This window comes from Symsagittifera roscoffensis, chromosome 4 (genome assembly GCF_963678635.1).
Source record: "Symsagittifera roscoffensis chromosome 4, txSymRosc1.1, whole genome shotgun sequence".
NCBI classification, from domain to species: Eukaryota; Metazoa; Xenacoelomorpha; order Acoela; family Convolutidae; genus Symsagittifera; species Symsagittifera roscoffensis.
In genome coordinates, this window is record NC_087065.1 from 26,824,286 (window position 1) to 26,840,682 (window position 16,397).

At 34.5% G+C, this 16,397-nt stretch overlaps 1 protein-coding gene across 1 annotated transcript in view; it reads left to right on the forward strand.

Moving 5' to 3' along the window:
* The window catches only part of LOC134845157 (FERM, ARHGEF and pleckstrin domain-containing protein 2-like), a 55,732-nt gene that overhangs the window by 9,542 nt on the left and 29,793 nt on the right, over positions 1 to 16,397 (forward strand). Inside the window, exons 6-8 of the mRNA XM_063862037.1 lie at positions 13,766 to 14,097; positions 14,249 to 14,317; positions 14,398 to 15,179. Of these exons, the coding sequence (XP_063718107.1) occupies positions 13,766 to 14,097; positions 14,249 to 14,317; positions 14,398 to 15,179 (1,183 nt within the window). The remainder of the gene's footprint in view (positions 1 to 13,765; positions 14,098 to 14,248; positions 14,318 to 14,397; positions 15,180 to 16,397) is intronic.

Below are 16,397 nucleotides of genomic sequence, written 5' to 3' on the forward strand. Positions count from 1 at the left end.
TCGTTGTAGGGTCGCAATAACCTTGATCATTTTTACAAGGTAATCGGATTCCTTGATAGATCATTGTGTTATCTGATAAATCTCGTGTTAGTTGTATTTTTTCGAGTTGTATTTTCCAATCGAAAAACATTATTTCTTGGTATCCTTTATTTTTTGTGTCTGCTTTGCAGTTTGATGGGTCATTTATACCAATGTGTGGTATCCAATGTTTATCATGTAGGTCATAGGTTAATCGTCCGTGTGCGCCATTATATGGGTATTTTTTGTCTAGTCTTATATGTCCTTGGTGTCTTTCAAGTTGTGATTGATGTACAGAGTCTGAAAAAACTTGAAAGTTAACTAACTTCCTTTGGGAGTTTTTATTTTTTGTGATGTTCAGTCTAAGTAATTCATTTTTACAATCGTCGGGATTGAGATGTAAAAGACGTTCTATATTACTTTGATAGAATGATTCATGGTCAAGTCGGTTTTTGTTTCCGTTCGAGACTTGTGAACAATGTACTTTCTTTTCGGAAAATGTTGCTGTGAATTTATAACCTGTAACTGTTGTTGCTCGGGCTTTTGAATAGAGTGTAGCTATTACATCTGTAGTTTCTATAGCTTGTGGTTCTGTTTCACATTGTGATACTTGATTTATTGCATATTTATGTAGTGTTTTTTGTTCATTTTCTTCACAATCGTAATGTGTTACTAATAAATCTTGTGGTCCTGTACGAGGAGAAGGGTTTATGTTTTGATTTGAGATTATTAGAAAAAGGAGTTGGAGAAAAATTAATAATTTTAGAATATACATGTGTATGATAATCCTGAGTATGGATTGTAAAATGTAATGTAGCCAATTGTGTTTTTGGTATATCTGTCGTATTTATATATTACTTCAGTAGTTATAAACGGTGGTGGTAGTGATTGAGCTGTTATGTTAGGTGGATTTAATGGGTAGGGATGTTGGGTAATATTATTTAGCTTAACTGTGATTTCAAACTTTAATTGTAAACTGTTTTGTTGGAGTATTTGAATATTGTGATCACGAATATCGTTGTGAATATCTTGGCGATATTGTAATCTATTAAGTGCCCAGTTATGAAGGCGGTTACTTTCTTGATGTTGTCCAAATAATGGTGGAGGTGCTGTAAACGTATTCCAATCTAGTCTTAAAGGAATATTTGTTGATGATTGTTCTCGATATCTGGCGTCGAGATTATTTGGAAAATTTAAGTTAAAAGGTGGTGGTGAAATCTGGCTTATTGATGGTGTTGATGGTAGTGATAATGTTTCTGGTAGTGATGAGGATGTTGTTGTATCCGTAGAAATGTCTATTGGGTTATTGACTAAATTTGGTTCACCTTGTGTAAATGAATGTGTTGTCCAATATGGTAGTCGTGATGCTTGGTTTGGGGGGTTAAAGGGATTTTCACGTATTTGTTCAGATGTTGGTGTTGAACCTAAGTAATCTGATGGTAGGCTTGAGGTGCTACGTTGTGAAAGAAGCGTAGGGGTTTCTGGTAATATACCAATGGGGTTTTCTGGAGTGGTTTGTGATGGGGATTGAGGTATATCAAAATGAACTCGGGGAGTTTGAAAATTTCTGTTTCGTCGAGGATGTATAATTTGTCTATTTATTTCGACTGTATTTTGGTTTTGACTAGGATTTCTTATTCTACTTAGTTCTGGTGGTAGTGTTGGGTATAGGTTATATGTTGGTTCGCTTAAAGGTGCTTGTCGTTGAACTGGTTCTAGTGGTTCTGATAAACGAGCGTGTCGTTCTTCAAAAGTGTATGGATTGTCTTGAAAAGAAATTCGTGTTGATGTTTGAGGATTTTGAGTAATTGAAGGTGGTGTTTGGTTATCTTGGGATGATGTCGGTGAAGACTGACTTTGTGACTGTTGGGTAGCAATTTTTGATGGATTTTTGAATTGTTACTTTAGTGAGAATTTTTGTGTTTGTTATAATATTCTTCCAAAAAAAGAATTAGAAGGATTGTTGCTAGGGCAAATGTGAGGATTGCTTTCTTTATACATTTACATATGGTCAAAATGAGGGATGATAAGAATGCTATGAAAATTACAAACAATAAAAAAATATCAGTTCTACTGAAAATTTTTCGTATCATTTAGACAAGTTATGTGAATCGTACCTGTGGATATAATCAAGGGTTCTGGAAAGTTGGAGGAATAGTTCGAGTATGGTGTAGAAAATTAAAAAAATGTTACAAAAAATGATTAGGATTATTAGAAAAGATTCAAGTATATCAAAAAGAAATATTATAAAGGTTTCAAGTATTGTAAAAAAATGTTTAAGATTTATGATTATTTGAGTAACTGATTGAAAGAAGAGCATTTAAGAAATGATCTCTTGGTCGAATATTTTTTGCTGTTTGAGGCGATTTTCAAGTGTGGTCGAGTTATTTATTAGTTTTTTGACAAGTGGGTTGAGTTTTGTAAAAATTTGTTGGGGGCAATTTTCATGGTGACTGGGAGGTCGTCTTTTTCTTTATTTTTGTTTGTCAAATGATCCGGGGTATGGTGAGATTTTTATACTTTAGGCTAATTAAAATGTTCATTTTGTTACTTTAGGCTAAGTTAACAAATTTGTTTTGGGGGTATTCGTGGTCTGAGTTGGGGAAATATTGTTGATCTTTGGGTTATTAGATAAGGGAGGGGTACGGTATTATGGTGATATTTATTTTAGTTGTCAAAATGGAGTGGTTTGCTTATTTTTGACCTGGAGGTCGTAAAGTTATAGTTATAGATGTGCCTGGAGTTCTATATGATTCGTCTAATTGGTCTTAGTTAGAGTTAGAGAAAGTGACGGATTGGATGAATCCTATTGGTCTATTTTGAACTAGAGTTATTGCGTACTTGTCAGCATGTTATTTTTAAAAATGTAAATGAAAAATGTTTCAAAGGTTTCAAGGTAGTGAAGTATAATGTTAAAATTACTTTTGAAATTCTACTTTCTTTAAAATTTTAGATTGGGGGATGAACATTTTGTAGTTCTTACGTGGTTGGTTTCGAAGTCTTGTTGTTTTTCTATGTTCTGATTTGTCTATTTCTTCTTGGGGTATTATTTGTTCTGTCATTTTTCTATTTTTTCTTTGTTTTTGGGATTCTTTATGGTCTAGATTTTTTGTAGTGTTTTTGGTAGCGGTTGGTTTTGTGTTTTGATTTTCGGTTGAGTTATCATTTTGTTCTGTGTTTGTCAGATGTGGTTCATTTTGAATGATTTTTAATCCTGTGAAAGAATATAATTGAGTTAATTCGCGGAGTGCGTATTCTTTTGGGTAATAAGGTAATAGGTTGTTTCGGTGTTGAACAATTTCTTTTTTGTCTGAGTCGGTGATTTTATATGTGACATCAGTGGGTTTTGCAATTATTTGGTATGGTCCTTTTCGAAGGGGTTGTAATTTTTTAGAAATTCCTTTTTGAGTATTAAAATTAGGTATTAAAACAAATGTTCCAATTTTTAAATCGGAGGCTGGTTTAAAACGTGAATTGATTTGTTCATTAATGTTTTGTCTTTGTAATAACTTTTTTGTTATTTTTTGATAAATTTCATTGTGTTTTTTATCTCTATTTAGAATCCATTCGGTGTGTGTACCGGAGGCTAGTTTAAGAATTTGTGGGTGATGAAAATGATCTTCATCGTGTGTATGTAAAGGTAGGTTATAACAAATTGAATCTTTATTTGGTTGACAATAACCTTGTGCGTTTTTATGAGAATTTGCTGTAAACATTATTGGTTTGCGTGGCTTTTGGTTAAAAACCATTTCGTATGGTGACATTCCTAAAGTTGTCGTAATTTGTGAATTATACGCTAAGGGAAATAATTTTACATCTGCTGACCATTCGGTATATTTTGTATCATTTCCGTTGATGATACATCTAAGATATTCTTGTAATGAACGGTTCATACCTTCGACTAAGCCGTTTGTCCAAGGTGCATGAGATGTACGTGGTTTGTGTTTAATGTTATATAAATGACATAGTGTAATAATTTCATTATTGATGAATTCTGTACCGTTGTCTGTAACTAAAATTTCTGGTAGTCCGAATTTTGCTATCCAGTGTTCATAGAGTGTTGTGTAAGCGTAATAAGCGTTACAATGTGGTACTGGGTTAAGTGCTACATAATGTGTAAATGCGTCAACAATTACCATAATGTAGGAGTTTCCTTCGGATGAGGGTGAAATTGGTCCTTTGGTATCAAATGATATACGATGGTTAAAGTACAAGCTTTGTCCTTTAAAATCTTGTTTTTGTGCTATTTGTTTTTGATTTGGGTAAGGTTTGTTTAGTTGACATACTATACAGTCATTGCATAGTACTTTTATCCAAATTGGTGCATTTGGGAAGTAAAAATTTTGTATAAAATTTGAATATGTTTTTTCTGATCCAGAGTGTCCTTTAATATTTTGTGTATGTGAAATATTAAAAGCTATAAGAATCATACTTAAAGGGAGACATGGAACTGTAGATTCATTTAGGTTATATTCTAAAAGGTCTGTATTTTCGTTAATTGTTGTGTTGTTAAATTTGCGAAAGTATCGGAGTAGTGTTTTGTTTCCTAGAATGGTTGAATCTGCCTTGACAGGTTTAGTTTTATATTTGTGCCATGATTTCAGTTGTCGAATTACTGGGTCAAGGTTTTGATATTGTTTCAGTGATGAAATTGTAATCGTTTCTGTTGGAGGGAGAAAAATGTTTTCAATTTCGAATTTAGATAAAGGTATTGTATCAAGTGGGTCGTGAAGGTCAAAAACTTGATTTATTGTGTATTTTGAATCATTTGTTTGTGGTCCTGATAAATTTATTTTATCAGTTAAATCTTCTTTTTCTATTAGTGGAAAATGGTCTTTTTTAGGCAGGTGTTGTTTTGTTCGTTTTTGTTGGGTGTTATTTTTTATCCATTGAGAATATGGGATTGGTTTGAAAGTTGATGTTCCAAGTAAATCAACTTCATAATGATTATTTTGACAATCTAAATAAAGTGGGAAATGTTGTAAATTATTTATTTGTGATTGTTCAATATCAGTTTTTACTGCATATTTGCATTCCAATCGGGGTGATGTTTCGTTTTCTGCAAGGTAGAATTTTATGTTTTTGGGTATTTCAACTGTTGTTTTTCGTGTAAGTAATTCAGGTGGTGTATTTCGACTTAAGGTGTCTGGTAATGCAAGATTTTTTCCTGCAGTCCAAACTATATGTAAGTTTGGAAATTTCATTAGAATTAGTTGAAATCTGTAGACTCGGTGGTTTGGGTTAGATTTTTGTGTAAATAGAAAGATGATTGGTTTATGGTCTGTGAATAGAACTGTTGGATGTTTTGATCCAAGTATCAGAAATTCATATTCTGTCAGTGTATATATTATGGCTGTACATTCTCTCATTAGAGTTGAGAGTCGTAGCTCTGCTTGAGTGAATAATCGAGAATTTGCTGATATGAGGTTCATTTTATTTGTACCATTATGTGATTGTAATAGTGCTGCACCGATGCCAAAGTTCGAAGCATCGCACATTGCATAAAATGGTTGATTTGAATCTGGGATTGTGTTTGAAATTTGTTCAGTTAAAAGTTTCTTTATTTCTTCAAATCGTGTTTGATGTTCGGTGTTCCATTCAAAATTATTTTGTTGTCTAAGGATGTTATAAAATGGTCGTAGATATAATTGCATTTTATAAACATATTTACTTAAAAAGTTTAACATTCCAAGAAATTCTTGGATTTTCTTTTTATTTGTTGGTGGTTGAAGTTTTTGAATAGCGTCAATGCGTGATTTCAATGGAGTGATTGTTTCTCTTTCTATATTATGTCCTAAGAATTTAACTCTTGTCAAAAAGAAGTGTGATTTATCGGGGGCGGCCTTCAGATTTTCGTTCTGAAGTATTTGGTGATATTTTTCTAAAACATTGAACATTTCGTCTTTTGTTTGTGATTGCATAAAAACATCGTCTAAATAGGTGATTGCGTTTTTCTTGAGTATTAGTGGTCTAAAAATTTTGCTCATAAAAGCTGAAAATGCTGCTGGTCCTATGGATATTCCATAGAATAAGCGGTTGAATTCGTATTGTTGGTTTCCGATAACAAATTGTGTTAAACGTCGTGATTGTTCATCTAGTGGCATTTGATTGTATGCACTATTCATATCGGCGGTTGTAAAGTATTTGCCGTTTATTTTTGTTAAAATAACTTGTATTGGTTCAATGGGCCAATTACATTTTGATTCATCTATAAGTGAATTAAGGTATCTAGCATCGAGAACGATTTTTAATGATTCTCCTTTAGCTAGAATGATAACAGGGTTGATAAATGTGTTGCCTTTTGGTTGTTCTTCTTTATTAACTGGTGATATAATGTTGTATTGTTCTAAAATATCGAGTAATCTGTTTACTTTATCATGTAAGTGAATTGGTACTTTACTTGCTCTCTGTTTTTTGAAAACTGCGTCTGGTTTTAACGGGAGATGTAGTGATGAACTGATTTTTCCAACATCGAATTTTGATGTTGCATAGACTGATGAATATTTAATTAGTTGTTTGGCTAACTTTTCAAATTCGTCTTGTGTTATTTGTGAATGTTGGAAATTAAACATTGTTAAAAATTTCTGTTGGTCCTCTGTGTAGTTACTTATGTTGAATGTAGGTTTGAAATATGGAGTTTTTGTGAAATAATCCGTATTTCTGTTTTCGTTACTTATTATATTATTTATAGATAATTCTTCATTAAGAATTGTAGATTGGCAAATATCTAGTAATTGGAGTATATTATTTACGCGATAGGCTTTTTCGTGTATTGGTGATATTGTAGCGTTGGTTTCACAATATCCTAAAAGTCCTAAAGGTAATGTTACTTGGTAAGGTGTGTTGTTATAGACATGTAAGGAAATGATATCTGAATTCGAATTTTTCAAATATTTTATGGATGAGATTGTGATTTTGAAAAATTTGTGAATAGGTTTGAATTCAAAATCTGACATATAAAATTTTTGTTTGTTTTGCTCTTTATCATATTGGTGAACTTGTTTGATTGAAAAATTATAGATATTTCCTGATAGTGGTTTTAGGTGTTTTCTTTGTTGGTTAAATATCGGGTAGAATTTTGAAAAGAATGGTGGTTGTTTATTTAATCTTTGAAAAAATGTTAAGGATGTTTCTTTTGTTTTTGTATATTTATCTTTGATTAATATTTTACTATTTAGTATGTTAATTGTCGGTATATACTTCGAAATAAATGGTATTCCAATGATATTATATTTAATATCAGTGATATGGAATATTTGTTTAAATGGTTTATTTAAAATTTTGCTTTGTTCCATTGTTCTGGTGGGGAGGAGAAATAATTGAATTTTTCCGTAGTTTATCAATGTTGATCCTTGTGCTGTTGCTAGTTTGCTGGAGGTTTCAAGAGGTATTAGCTTTGGGTGTAAGGTTTTTATTTCATTCCATGTGGGGATGTTTATTATGTTTGATTCTGCTCCTGAATCAATTAAAAAATCTATTTCAAGGTCTGGTGGTTGAAATTCTTTATTTCTTGGGCTTTCTAAGAGAAATGGTATTGTCCAAATTTTTTCTTTGGGTTGTTCTTTTTGTATATTTTGATAAATGTGGTTTGTATTCAAGCATTTTGTTTTGGTAGTTTTATTGGTTTGATTTGTAGTGTTAATCTCATTTGTTTCTTGCGTCGTTGGTGTGGAATTTATGGGTGTAGTGTAATAATTTTGAAGAAATTCTGATTGATTTTCATATATGTGTGATGAAAAGGGTTCTTCATATATGACAGGTTCATAGTCATTTTCGACTTTTATCATATTGATAGAAAGAGTGTTTTCAGTATCACTTTCTGAATCTGATGATGTGCAGTTTATTTGATTGAGTTGTAACGTATCAGTTACCGTGTCATCAATACCTGGAGGGTCTGATGTCGTTTCTGGACTAGACTGTACTTGATTGATTTGTCTTTGATGTTTAGGTGTACTACTTCTGTGGCGATTGTTAGAATTATTATAGTTATTATTATTCCGGTGTGGTGATTGGGAATAATTTCTATAACGATTATTATAACTTGAGTGTCGATTTTGTGAATTATTTCGCGATCTGTTTTGGTAATTATTGTTTGGTCTGTTATAGTTCGATCTATTATATGAGTTATTCCTTGATCGATTGTTCGAGTAATTCTGGTTTCGGTTGTTTGAATAACTTCTATTTCGATTATAGGAGTAGTTTCTATTCCTATTGTATGATGAATTTCGTGATTGGTTGTTTGGATAGTAGTTATTTCTTGATTGGGAATTAGATCTAGAAACAAATCGTTGTGTATTTGAATTTGATCTGGAGTAGTTATTTCGACTATTTGGTCGATTGTAGTGATTCTGTGATGAATTATACGTGTTTCTTCGTTCTGGTGATCTTCCTCTATAACTTGAGTTATATGGTGATTGATTTCTTGTATAGTTTGTATTGTTCGGGAGTGGTTTTCCTGAACTGTTGTTGCTGTAGACTGTTTTGTTCGGTAGATTTTGATCTTTTTTCATGTATTGATAGAAGGATTTATTTGGTTCTTTATATTTTTGAGGTTTATTTTGATTGTCTTGCTGTTTTTGTCTACATTCGGAAATACTGTGTCCGTATCGTCGGCAATAATTACACCATTTTTTGAAAGATGGTTTGCCTTTAAAGTTTGGGTTCTTTTCGTAAATATTGAGTATTTCAGTGATTTTTTCAACGAGGTCTGTCTCTGATTCTTGTATATTATTAATATTAGTGGGAGTCGTTTCAATTTTGTTAACGTATTGTAATTTCAGATTTTCCGTTTCTTCTAGTTTCATCGTGATTTCTGCTTGTTCTAATTTGTCTACTAGTTTTCGAAAATCTAAATCGGGTTCTCGAATTGAAGAAGGATGGGATGCTCTCTTTTTTATTGCTATTTTCCTTAATTGTGGTGTTAAGGTCATCATTAAGATTTCTGTCATCTTTGTGTTTTTATAGTCGTGCGTATTTAGTGAATATGCTTTTCGAACTAGTGTTTCGATTCGTACTGCTATTTGCTTGATGGTTTCGTTTGGTAATCTGCGAATTTCATTACATAAAACTCTTTGTTGTTGTTTGTTTCTTTCGGAGTCAAACATTTTTGAAAATTCTTGTGTAAATCTTTTCCAGTTTGATTTTATTTCTAGAGGTAGTACTGAAAACCATTTTTGGGCTGCGCCATCTAAGGTTGTTTGTATTAACGCTGTGCGTCGATGTATCCAATTTTGATGTAGTGGCGTATTAATTGGTTCAGGTCCAATATTTAAAATCAGGTTTGCTGTTACTGCATTTAAATAATCTTCTACGGAGTATTCAGGGTCTGTTCCTGTGAAAACCATTAAAGGTTTGTTTGATGTTATTGATGATCCACCCATAAGGTATGGATTCATTGTCATTTGTAATGATTCTGCTGCATTTGGCATTTGAGAAAAATTTGAAAGTTGGTTTCTTGTTATTTCATGTTGTTGGAGATAATATGGGAGTGGTATTTCATTTTGCATTTGTGATGCTTGATACGAGTGTGCAGTCATTGGATTTTGTTGTTGAATTGGTTGAAAAGATTGTGTATTAATTAGATTTTGTTGTTCAATTGGTTGTTGATGTTGTGCATCTATTGGTTGTAGAGAAAAATTTCTATAATTTGTACGTGTTGTCTGTATTCCTTGTCTACGATATTCTTGTGTATTTGGTCCAAATATATCTGGTTGTAAGAAATCATCATCTGAGGATAAGTAATCCATTTGATAAGATGTCTGTTTTTTATTTTTATTTTGTTGAAAAAATGGGTAATTTTCACTGTGATCCTGTGGAGGATTTGTTTGGAAATTTATTGAATTAGGTTGGGTCATTGGGTTATCCCAATTTCGAGATCTTGTATATTGGTTAAAATTTCTTTGTGGTTGATTATATGTTTTTGATGGATGTGTATAATTATAATTATGGTCTGCAAAGTTGTTTCTAGTAAATGTTTTGCGTGTTTTTGATGGTATTGTCATGGGTCTGTATGTTTGGTAATCCATATGTGAATATTTAGGGGCAACCGAAGGTTTAACGGTTGATTGTAAGGTTACCTGTGTTTGTGAAGGATTTGTATTTCTTGGTGTTGTTAAATTTGGGCGTATTGGTGAAATACTTTGTTGTGTAGTTGTTGTTTGCACAATTTCTTCATTTATGAAGTGTGATGGTGTCTGGATATCTTGTTGAGTAAGATTCCTAGTTCCATTGAGGTTTTCATGGTGTATGACTGTAGAGTTTAAACTATTATTTTGTGTATCGGGCAAAAATGTATTATAGTTTAATGGTGTTGCATCAATAGTTAATGGTATTACTTTTACATAATCTCTTATGTAAGATATCGTACTTATTGCTTGACTTGAGATTGATTGTGGGAAATTTATGAATGCATAATGAGACCATTCGGGGTCCCAAATATAGTCTGACTGTTCTGTGATGGCGGTATCATCGTTTGAATTTTGAGGTCTGAAATTTTTTCTTGCTTGTGCAATTAAATCAATATTATGTGTGAAATAATCTATTATGAACCATGCTAAAATTTTTTGTAGATCGTGTTTTGTATGTTGTGAAACGTCGTCTTTCGTGAAATTTTCTTTTATGATGTTTAAATAACTAGAGAATAGTGTGATTTCATGTCGTACTCTTAAATGTTTAGATGTTTCTGTCGGTGAGACATTTGTTATTGGGGTTTCGTTTTCTAATATCGAAATATAACTATATATTATTGCGAAAACTTCATTGGTGAATATGGAGTTTGCTCTTTGCGAGTTTTGATATTGGATACTTTTTATGTATTCTGAGAAAACTTTTGAAAATTCTAAATCAAGGTCGTCTGTTTGAATTGTATATTTTCTATTATTATGGTTTGGTGAGGTGAATTCTATGGAGTAGATTCCATACTGTTGTGTTATGTTGCATATATCTTTTAAGTAGTGGTCTATGATTTGTCTTTTGATTTTTACATCTGGGAACTCTGTTTTACATGGACTAATTCCGGGTTCAAATAAATTTAATAGTAAATTTTTGCAAAATATATGTTGTCCTCTATCGGTATCTGCATCTACTATAAAAGGAAAGATTTCATCATCATCTGGACTTTCTTCACCTGGGGTGTGCGTTGAGCTCATTTTTTCGTTCGATGACTGTTAATATGTAATTATCAATGTGTCTAATTGGTTGATTCCAATTGTATAAATGTACTGGTTTGTGTTTATACTGCTTTTTTATTCTTCTTTTTCCTCTTTTTGATGAATTTGAAGTTGTTTCTGAGTCAGAAAAATATAATTGATCGTGAATTGGGCAATTTTTATCAATTGATTCTTTTAGTTTGTAAAGTTCGTCTAAACTGTTGGTTTCTGATTCTGAAAATGCGTTTCGATTTTTTGAAAATCTTTTTCGTGTTATTTGTCTTTGTTTCGTTATTATTTTTCTTTTTAGTGTTTGTCGTTTTGTTCGAATGTATCCAACTGTTTGTGTATGAGGTGTGATTACAAGGTCGTATTTTTTGTTATCTATTTCACAATTGTGTAAAACGATTGTTTGTTTATTTCCTAGGTTTTTAAATGACATAAGGTTTAGGATGACGGATGCAAAGGGTTGTTAAATGATTTCTATTTTCTTAAACTGTTAGTTCTTACGATTTTTTGGTGAGCTTAACCTGGGTCTATTTGTTCAGGGTTGGAGAGAAAAGTATATCGATTCCGAAGAATGATTTTATACCTTCTCGTGGCTAGTATAAGCTAAGGTGTTAACTTACTTAATCTTACTTAGGGGTAGTGATTGTGTTCAAGGGTTGGAGAATAGTAAATCGATCCACAAGGTTCAGGTATAATTAGAACGCGAGTAGTTCGTTAGATACTATTTTAAACTTACTAAGTCTAAGATTTATCCTGGGTCTGGTAAGAGGGGGGGTCAAGTGAAGGATGAATAACCGAAGTTCTTCACTGTTTATCCTAATTTGAATGATTAGTTTTGTTTAAAAATTTCTATTAGTCTTAGGTCTTTAGAAAGGGTTGGGTAGTGAATCGACGTTTGAGGTCGTTAGACACTAATTAAGTGGGTGGGGGAGAACAAAGTTGTTCTGTTTGATCCAAGGATAAGCCTTGATGATCAATTTTTGAAATTTAATTAAGTAGAAAATGATTTAAGATCCAAGGATAAGCCTTGATGATCTGGTTTTAAAATTAAGTGAATTTAAGTTTTAATAAAATTTTAAATGTGTGTAAAGGAAAGATTTAGTGTTTTGATGATATTAGTGGGTTTATGATTGCTGTTATGTTTTAGGTGATGGAGCTGGAACAACAGGATGATTTATGATTACTAACCATTTATTGTCATGCTACTAATTTTTATTTTTATTTTTCAATAAATATTTTTCAAACATGTTTTGTATATTACTGCAGTTTTAGGAAAACGATCTTAGATCTTTTTATCAATCGTTATTGTATATTAATAATTTTGTTTAGCGCCTGTAATGATTTTGAAGATTAGCTTCAAGGTTTTATGTTTGCAAATGGAAATCTAAATTCATTGCAAGTAGTATTCGAAATATAAAAGTTTGTTCTGGCTTTTGCCGAACTATCATATAACTATACGGTAAGTTTCTACTTTGTCGTATGTCGTCTTTGGTTCGAGGTCTTCTTCCAATTCCGGGTAGTTCTGTTATGGTTCGGAATATTGGCTCTGATCTATTGAGTCGTAGAGACATTTCGATTAAATTATTGTCGTATAACATTTTGTAAATGTTTTTGTCTAATTTCTAATCTATTTTGGTTAATTCTAAGCTATTAAGGTCTTGTTCGAGACTTATGGTCGCACCAGATGAGTTAGGTCTGGGTTGTATAACTCATAGAGTAATTTCGGATAGGGTACACCGTCTGCTCGTCACGCTATCTTATTTTCGGCCGGATAGATTCGTGCAACTTCTTAGTCTAATACCGATCCTAATCTTACTCTTATACTATCTAGTCTCAGGTTGTTTAACTAGTCTCTGCTAGGCTCAATAGATCTAGGGTATACTGGTTTATTGCGGTTTCTGAAGTGCTCGGGAGAGTCCAACTAATTTCTAAGTTAAATTCAAATCTCTCTGGTGCTGAAATTACAAGTAACTTCAGCACTTACAAATAAGTGGGTTGTTAGTTAGATGGATCATGATTGGTTAATATTAAATACTTTACATTGGTAAAACATTTAATTTATCCAATCATAAAATATAGTTTAGATCAGGTTCCAATTTCCCAGCGGAATAGTAAATTTATTATCCAGTTTTTTCTAGTTGAATCAGTTTTATCAATCATAAGTGTCAATCATAAATTGTTTTTGAAGTTCATAGAGCTTTGAGGGCACAACTTTGTTGTTTCTTTGAAAGTTGAAAAAAAAATTTCAAAAAAGTATCAGTAAATTTTTTATAGTCGCTCTTCTCCGCTTTGATAATTTTTCGATCACAGCAGTTGAAACGATCTTCTCATTTTGCCGCCCGATTTGTCTCCTGGCAAAACACATGTAACACTTTGAACTTACATAAAATCACTGTTACCCTCGTTGCCGTTGAGTAAAAGCTAGGGCGATATAAGAACAGGTATCCTCTGCTAAAGACAGGAGCTCGATCTGACACTTGACTTAAGAATATAAGAACTACCACGCGCTCTTGCCTTTGGTTGAAGAATGGAACACTTTGATTGTGGAATTCAAATAAATACTTTCTCTTTCTAATTAAAATCTTGTTTAGAACTCAGATGATGTTCTGGTCCATATAGCAGTGAGCCAGCACGGCATCAGCGTGTTCCAGCACTTTCAGAAGTCCAACTCGTTCGCGTTCTCCAAGATCCGAAAGTTGAGTTTCAAGAAGAAAGCTTTCGTCATCAAACTTCTCACAGACGCAGTGTCCTCCTTCAACCAGTCAACAGTTGAATACCTGATGACCAGCAGGAATGCGTGCAAGAGGTTCTGGAAGGACTGCATTGAGCACCACGCCTTTTTCAGACTCCCCCATAATGAACATGCTATCAAACCACAGAACTCAGTCAAGATCCTACAGTCAGGGTCCTCATTTAGATACGCGTAAGTTGAAGGCATCTGAGTTTCCCACTCTTGAAACATAACAAGTGTGCTGCTCAAATTTATGGATATAGGTTTATTGCGAGTCTATGCCATCGATGAAAACGAATCGAAAACGAAAAAAATGAACAGGCAATGTTTTTTTTTGTTTTAGAGGAAGAACACAGCGAGAAATGGCTGAACAAGTGCGAAGTACAAACCAAGCTAGGCTACAAGTGAGAAGGTGAGTTAATAAACCAGGCATCTATCTATCTAGCAATGATACCTAAATAACGAGTTGAATTATAATCTGATTTGCCATAGGCCTGGAAGCAGTATAGGAGCACCAATCAGCAAAACCCTGCCGGCGAAATCGTTCGAGGCCTCGCCCGCAACGGTATCTCAGATGACTCCGGGAACCCCTGGAAGCATGTCTGGGATGCAGATGGTGCCTGGAATGGGCATGCAGATGGTCCCTTCTACCATGCCTCCAAAAAGACAGGAGATGGACCCTAACATGATTCTGATGCAACAGCAACAACAGATGATTCAGGGCTCAATGCATGGATCCATGCAACAGTTGCAGCAACCTGCAGTTGCCATTGCTCCCTTCAATCGGATGTCAGCGACATCTCCACTTCCCCAGCAGCTGATGTCTGGGACCCCTTTGTTGAACAGGAGTGGTACTCCTTTAAATGACGGATCCCAGCCAATGCGACCTCAAATGATCCCCTTGGCAATGTCCAACCAAGGCATTAACCAAATGGGTATGCAGCTGATGTCTCCAGGGGAGCAGCAACAACATCAGCAGATGATGCAGCAGCAGCAAAATTTGCCCCATCTCCCCCCAAACAATTATCACCCTCAATTGCCTCCCCATCTAACGAAGCAGTACCACCCAGAAAGTGGAATCTCAGGGGAGGTGATTCAAGAGAATGACTCAGATCACGATTATGAGAATTACCCAGTTAACGGCGAAGGTCAGCAGCAAAATCACAACCAGACACAAAACGCTATGATTGAGCATTCAAGCGTTCAGATGATGGGCGGGAACGCACAGATGATGCGGCCTCCCAGTCGTCAGCGTGACTCAATCGACTCAGAAGGCAAGTATATGTCTGAAAATAGTAGAATAACCCACAATCCTACCTCACCATACGTTTTGTCGGCCTCGCCTTTGGCTCCGGGTGCAAATGTGCTACCGTCCAATACTAATATTAACAATAGTTTGCCACGTCCGTTGAATACTCAGAGATTGCCGTCCGCGTTATATGATCCTAACCGAAACTCACAAAACTCGCCACTTCAGTTTCAACATGCAGACGCGTCTTCAAGCCGCGGAAGTTTACAGAAATTGTTCCACAACAATAACAACGTTCCCGTACCATTGCCCGCACTCTCACACCAAAACTCCAGGTCATCAATAACCGACGAGTTTCGAAAGCGGGGTTTGCTTGGGAACTCGGCGTACGGAACATCTGAGAACCCTTACGGTGAAGGTCCTTATGATTTTAAGTCGAGTTACTCTGAATGTCCGTACGGCATGGCATCTAATGTACACAATAGGCCGGCGGATATAATTCCGAAGCGCCATGGATCCCAAGAGTTGCTACAGTCTAGAGCGGTGACTAACTCCAGAAGTCTGGAAAACTCTGCAGGCAGTTTGCAGAGTCCAGTTAGTCCGCCAGCTTTACCGCCTGTAATGGGTCAGCCTATTTCGGCACAAATTCAGCCGATGTCCAATGTCCAAATGTATTATCAACAGCAGCCGCCTGTGTTATCACTCAGAGGACCGATGATAACACAGGGCTCCTCCATCTATGGAAGTAATAGACCCACCCTAGAAAGGATTGAAGAGCGATTTAATAACATAAAAATAAACGAAAATGGTAATACCGATACTGAAAATGGCGATGAAATGAACTCTAAAAATGGGAATGGCGCTGATTTATCATCCAGTGAAAGTTCGCTAACAGACATGAGTCGCCAGCATGGGAGGTCGTATAACGACCAAGGTAGCTCTGGAAATTCACGGGGAGAGAAAAGGTTCCCGGAGCTGCAGGCTATATCACCGTCCAACTCACCCCACACCTTAGCCCAATTCTCAATGAGTAATTTCAATACTCTGGACAGTTGTACAACCAATAAATTTTCTGTAGCGGCAAGTAATGATTTCTCAATTGTGGGTGACGATGAACTGATGGAAAAGATTCGAAGGTCTACAGACACCTTGGACCGAGGTAGTGTCGAAATTAACCCAGATACTGTTTTGAGTCCGACAATGAGTCACAGTAGTCATTCTAGTACACCGTTTAGAGACCGGG